Genomic DNA, 6,923 nt, shown 5'->3' on the forward strand with positions numbered 1-6,923 from the left:
CTAAACCTTCTACCAGCAACCTTAACTGGACATTGATTGGTTATGTAAGTTCAACTACTAAAATGCATCCTCAATGTAGTTTTCCCACCAACTCTCTGCTTCCCATCCTTTTGCAGCACTCCAACTGTCATTCGAGTGCATTCAACAGACAATCATCGCTCCGTACTGTACATTTCTGTTCCTTTTATTTAAACAACATTTTTTTGCACACATCATACAGTAAGTGCACATTAGACAGGCACTGCTGGGCTTGTAGTTTGCTACAACTGTTATCTTTATTGCATGACTTTTGTTTAAGCACACAATTGTTGTTTACTTATATTTTGTGACCTTTTATTGCCAGTTATTTTGTATGGAACAGTTGATTCAAACGATTGCATTTATTCTGTATTGATAAATCGTTTTAGTTTTGTGTTTATAGTGTCTTATGAACACAATCTGCTTCATTGTTTAAATGTAATCTTGTACATTACTTTTATATTAACATTATGGTCCAAATATTTTTTGCCTGTTTGAACATGAACATTCTTCATTCTGTTCTTCTATTTAAATAGAAATGTTCATATTACTATTGAGAGACATATATTAGATACACACACACACACACTGGCATTAGTGCTCTCGTAGGTTTCTGAGAAGTTTTTCTGAATAAAATTAACAGCCATGAAACCTCAGCAGTAATATTGTCTTTTTCCTCTCTCTTAGGGAAACTTGCAGTGCCTTCGGAAAGTATTCAGACCCCTTGACTTTTCCCTCATCTTGTTACGTTACAGCCTTATTCTAAAATTGATTCAATAATTTTTCCCCCGTTAGCAATCTACACACAATACCGCATAATGACAAAGCAATGTTATTTTTTAGCAAATGTATAAAAAAAACATACCTTATTTACATAAATATTCAGCCCCTTTGATGTGAGACTCGAAATTGAGCTCGGGTGCATCCTGTTTCTATTGATCATCTTTGAAATGTTTCTACAACTCAATTGCAGTCCATCTGTGGTAAATTCAATTGATTGGACATGATTTGAAAAGGAACACACCTGTCTATATAAGGTCCCACAGTTGACAGTGCATGTCCATGAGGTCAAAGGAATTGTCCGTAGAACTCCGAGACAGGATTGTGTCGAGGCGCAAATCTGGGGAAGGGTACCAAAACATTTCTGCAGCATTGAAGGTCCCCAAAAACAGTGGTCTCCATCTTTCTTAAATGGAAGATGTTTGGAACCACCAAGACTCTTCCTAGAGCTGGCCGCCCGGCCAAACTGAGCAATCGGGGGAGAAGGGCCTTGGTCAAGGAGGTGATCAAGAACCTGATGGTCATTCCTACAGAGTTCCTCTGTGGAGATGGGAGAACCTTCGAGGGACAACCATCACTGCAACACTCCACCAATCAGGCCTTTATGGTAGAGTGGCCAGACGGAAGCCACTCAGTAAAAGGCACATGACAGCCCGCTTGTGGTTTGCCAGAATGCACCTAAAGGACTCTCCGACCATAAGAAACAAGATTCTCTGGTCCGATGAAACCAAACTTGAACTCTCTGGCCTGAATGCCAAGCATCACGTCTGGAGGAAACCTGGCACCATCCCTATAGTGGTGACAGCATCATGCCGTGGGGATGTTTTTCAGAGGCAGGGACTGGGAGACTGGTCCGAATTGAGGGAAAGATGAATGGAGCAAAGAACAGAGATCCTTGATGAAAACCTGCTACAGAGCGCTCAGGACCTCAAACTGGGCAAAGGTTCGCCTTCCATCAGGACAACAACCCTAAGCACACAGCCAAGACAACACAGGAGTGGCTTTGAGACAAGTCTCAATGTCCTTGAGTTGTCCAGCCAGAGTCTGGACTTGAACCCGATCGAACATCTCTGGAGAGACCTGAAAATAGCTGTACAGCAATGCTCCCCATCCAACCTGACAGAGCTTGTGAGGATCTGTAGAGAAGAATGGGAGAAATTTCCCAAATACAGGTGTGCCAAGCTTGTAGTGTCATACCCAAGACTTGATGCTGTAATCAATACTCAGTACTTTGTCAAAGCACCTTTTGGCAAAGGGCCTGCATGCTTAAGTGACATTTCAGTTTATTTTTTAATAAATTAGCAACAATTTCAAAAACGTTTTGCTTTGTCATTATGGGGTATTGCATGTAGATTGAGGGTGAAAAAACTATTTAATCAATTTTAGAATAAGGCTATAACATAACAAATGTGAAAAAAGTCAAGGGGTCTGAATACTTTCCGAAGGCACTGTATGCCGACGAGAAATGTGCTGTAGTAAATTTAGCTGATTATGACAAAGTTGGTTGGAATACAATAAGACAACCCAGTGGTATTTACTAGTTCTTTAATATCAAAACGTCAACAATATTACAGTACTTATTCAATCAGCACCATTTTATCATGGACCATAACATATTGTATACAAGGCATAGAAAGTCCTAGGAGCCTGCCAGTCCAAGTACATATTCGTATGAATGCCACTCAATAATCCATCAGTGTAACTGGCTCTTTAAAAACCCTGTCCTCGGATGACTGACAGTCTGTGGCGGTGATGACTCATTAACACCACTACTGTTATAAGCCCACTCCATGGGTGTGGGTTAACATTTTACACCATGTAGGCAATTATGGCCCCTATTGTGAATGTGAGATGTTCCATCTGTGGGCTATGCCTGTCACACTAGCTAAATACAGATACAGTTCAGACACCCATGCGTAGTTACTGTAACTCCACTATGATACGCTATTCCTCTGTATACTCATGACAAGTCAAGGTTACATGAGTACAGATCTGACCAATGTTTCTACACGTGCTCTTTTTAACAGTCACGGGTCTTCCCTGCACTGTAATTCAGCATTCCAACAGGATCCCGTGAGCTTTAGTCAGACAGTTTCATTCTGTGTTCATTGTGTACATTCCCAGCAGTGATGGTACTACATGATTAATATGACACATCAGAATCCCTCGGCTTTCCCAGCTCTGCCTAGTGGAGAGCCCACAGGGAAGTATCGCGTGTCAGACACTATCACGGATCTGTCATCCCATTGTACAGCACGTATGATACCTTGTGAAAGCTATTATTTACAACCAGGGCAAAACGGCTTGAGTTAACATGCATGTATAAGCAAGTCAAAGGAACACCCACAAACAATGCTTGTGATTCCAAAGCTACAGTGGTGAAAGGATTTAATCAAACTGGGTTAAAGGTAGCCCTTTGGAATCACTTGCAATGCCTATTACCTACATTATAAATTGTGTGTCAAGTGCAATTTACATTTGTATTAGTTAATTTATGGTTCCAATGACCTTAGATAAGCTTCTGTGTAAAGGGCTTGGGAAAGCCCCACGTGAGAGGATTCCCTGACCTTTAGCATTCCCTACTACATTTATAAGGAAAGTCCAGACCCCTCACTTCCTGGCAGTGTATCATAGAGAAGAATATGACATAGTTTCCCACACATGTCCTTCACTCTTATCCCATTCAATACAAGCAGTACTTTCACACAAAAAGCTGCTCCAAGTCCCGTACTGTATCACATTGGCACATTCCTTAAAGTGCTGAGAAAAATACCTTGTCCTTGCTGTAATTAATCTCCTGTGCAATTAAACGTCACATTTTGAGTTACAGTAATGTTAAATAGGGGTATTTACTTCTGCTCAGTAACTGTGGGCAGCGGAGTTTAGCCTTACAGGAAATACGTGAATATATAAGCCAGTGGGAGGCATGTGGGCAGTCACATCTAGCTGTCTGTGGTTTACACTGCTGTTGCAACCCCTCATGCGCTGTATTATACTAAAACGGCATGACTCTGCTCACACCCTCGCACATACAAATGTCAAGTGTAGTATTTCATCACGTTTAGGTCATCTAAACTATATTAACAGGAAACTATGCTAATAAAACCAGAAAATGTACAAGTATGTACATAATTGAACTAATCCAGCAGCAGACACTTGATACAGTAACTGCTGGGGAGTCAACTAATGAATAGGTCAAATAATGACAACGTTTTTCCCCCTGAACTTCCCCACCACTAGTGACATTTGAATATCAGTTTACTGGCTAACATAAATTGTATACTTTCACAGAAAGTTATTGTTACATAGAGATCTCAATATTCACATCTTTGAATGTGCATGTAAGATACAAACAAATACTGGGGTATTAAAGAGATCACAAATGCTCAAAAGTATCTGAACCTCTCAATTCCTTAGTTGACAGCGTGTGGCATGAACAATCAGAGTCTAACAGTACCGGAACGATGTGTTGGCCAATCACTGGAAAGGCATCAGGGAGCCAGTGTGTGAGGTAGTGGCCTGTAGATCAGACCTAGTATAACCCCGCCACTCCGAATCACACAGGCAGGAGCTTGGTCTCAGAGTCCTGGGAGTGCAGTGTTTCAGAACTGCTGCCCTGTTCCTGCTGAGGGTGGTGGAAACTGACGTCTATCAGGCTCCTCGGCTCATCTGAGATGGAGAGGGGGGGATATAGGGGAGCGAGGGAGGAGCAGGGAGAGAAGATTGAGTTTATATTTGAATCTGAGGTTAAGACAAAGCTGTTTCTACATTTCAGGATAACAGTTTGAAAGCTTACAGAATATTGATCCAGTATGCATGAGTTGTCCCTGATAATGAGGAACATGATTACCTGTAGGAGGAGTTGGCACAATAAGGTTTGGCTCATTGCGGGTTGTCTTCTCTGGTTTCTTTTTGATGTTGTTGATGATGATGACCAGAAACAAGATGATAAGGATGATAAAGACTCCACACGAGGCCGTTATAGCCCAAACCAGCCCTGTGCCATCTGGGAGTAAGAGGTTGGCATCTTTCAAACAAGGTGATATGACAACATCAATTTTGCCATAGTGTTAGATTCACAGGTCTTACCTTCAGAGCCCCGTTTCGTAGGTAAGGTAATCACTTGGGGGATTGAATTGTTGGTAATGCCGCACTTGCTGTCACTAACTGCATCTCCCAAGGCCACAATGTGTTCATTGGGATGGGGACAGCTGGGACAGAGATGGAGAAATAAAGATTCAAGATTGGCTTTCTCCAATACCAGATTACATTGAGTAGCCATGGCGCAGGAATAATTAATAAATAATTTGTTGGCAGATTAATGCCATGGCATTAGTACTATCAGTACACCAATATTGAATCAAACTCAGAGTTTAGGGGGAAATTCAATCTAACCTTGTTCTCCAAGGCTTACACTTCTCATGGATTTGGTCACTGAAGGTCCCAACTGGACAATTCTGGCAGGAGCCTATGAAGACAGACAGGCAGAGGTTTGAGACTTGGTGAATAAGTGTCCTGAGATTGTGCGTCTTATTAGGCATGCCAGATAACTTGTATGACTTTAGTGTTTGCAGGTACAGATATGTGTCTTACGTGCAGCGGGAAGAGGTTCCTGGCCCTTTCCACACTCTTGGACACAGAAGGAGCAGTGGCCATCACCACATCTGAGTCCTGCCTTACAGTCACACTCTGTGTCCTTGCTTCTTGTACAGGCCTTCTTAAGGGTCTGGGCCCCACCTACACACACACACAAGCATGCCAAAGTGGAGTAAAATGAATAATTGTTAAGTCTAATTTATCAAACAATAGACATTTAAGTTCAGGGGTTAATAAATAATGTTAAAAGCTTAAATATCCTGGTGACATACCTACGCACTGAGTACACCTGCGACAGGAAAGTGATGTTGTGCCAGTTGTGTAGGTCTCATTCCTACAGGGAACACACAGCTTTTTCGGGTCTGGACCACAGGGAGTCACCAGACGGTTCCCTACACAAATACACACACAGACAACATTGAAAGTACTATATTGAAATCAAATCTGCATCCATAATAACTCAAGAGTCAGGTGATTAACATCACATTTGCTGCATCAGTAGCAATTGCAGTGGACATGAATATATAAGGTAAATGCTTTTGATAGGAAACTATTTCCATTCCCCTCCCACACAGAGCTGAGTTTATCATTGATCTGATCCCGGGTGATCATTATCCATACCCTTTAATGTGGTCCTAATGGAAACCACTGAAAATCAACTGGGTCACTGTGGTATAACCACTAAAGAGGAAATAATATTTAATTCACAACCTGGGATACACTAGATTATTCATCCCCATGAAAGACATTGGCTCTATTCAATCTGCCTCCCAGAAGTTAATTTGTACAGCTTTGTTGACATTTAAAGGCAATGTTCCAGCTTTAGCAGAGACAGCATTCACGGTTAACGCTGCATATGTCATGTCAATCAGAAATTAACTTTACATTTCTATCGCGGAATCTGTAACGCTTAAATTTTACAGATTGAATAGACCCCATAATTTAACCAGATAAACCCTCTAGAATTTAATTCTCAAAATCCAAGCATTATTTACTTAGTACAGTTAAAGTTAAACCATATACAGTTGCCTAGTTTAGAAGCTTACCTGGATGGCAGCTTTCACAGCAGATATCCGGAGAACCAGCAGAGGTTCTCCATTGCGCACAGCCTATCGCTATCTCACCAGTGCTACTCAGACAGCCCGGTATGAGCAGAGAGAAACACAGTACCCTGAGGACCAGATGCATCGTCTTTCACAGCCCTCCAGACCAAATATATAGCTAAGGGACACAGCAGGGCTATGGATTCCAGATGACAGCAGTGCAGGTGTTAGAAAACAATAATAATCCAAATAGAATTGACATTAACAATGGTATTTCATCTACTTGAAAGCACCAGTAAACCCAGATATTACTAACTGTCCTTGCCTTAATGTACCCTACCATTGTCTTGAGGGCGTGGCTAAATATGTATTGACATTATTAAAACCAATGATTTCTAAGTGTTGAAACCAGAGCGCCAAAAAAAAAAAACTGCCTGCCTCCATCTTGGCACTCCTCCCACGATTGTAAAAGAAAAGCTGTAGAAA

The 6,923-nt window shown here is 41.5% G+C and overlaps 1 protein-coding gene across 1 annotated transcript; it reads right to left on the minus strand.

The window, feature by feature from the left end:
- Positions 1-2,367: 2,367 nt before the first annotated feature.
- Positions 2,368-6,582, minus strand: LOC120058629 (tumor necrosis factor receptor superfamily member 9-like). Its single transcript, XM_039007388.1, has 7 exons — positions 6,519-6,582; positions 5,733-5,786; positions 5,392-5,535; positions 5,194-5,266; positions 4,888-5,009; positions 4,649-4,804; positions 2,368-4,467 (listed from the first exon to the last, which is right to left on the minus strand). The coding sequence occupies exons 1-7, from the start codon at positions 6,580-6,582 to the stop codon at positions 4,355-4,357; spliced, it is 726 nt and encodes a 241-aa protein (XP_038863316.1). The 3' UTR covers positions 2,368-4,354.
- Between the last annotated feature and the right edge of the window lie 341 nt (positions 6,583-6,923).

The sequence above is a fragment of the Salvelinus namaycush genome, chromosome 14, assembly GCF_016432855.1.
Source record: "Salvelinus namaycush isolate Seneca chromosome 14, SaNama_1.0, whole genome shotgun sequence".
NCBI lineage: Eukaryota > Metazoa > Chordata > Actinopteri > Salmoniformes > Salmonidae > Salvelinus > Salvelinus namaycush.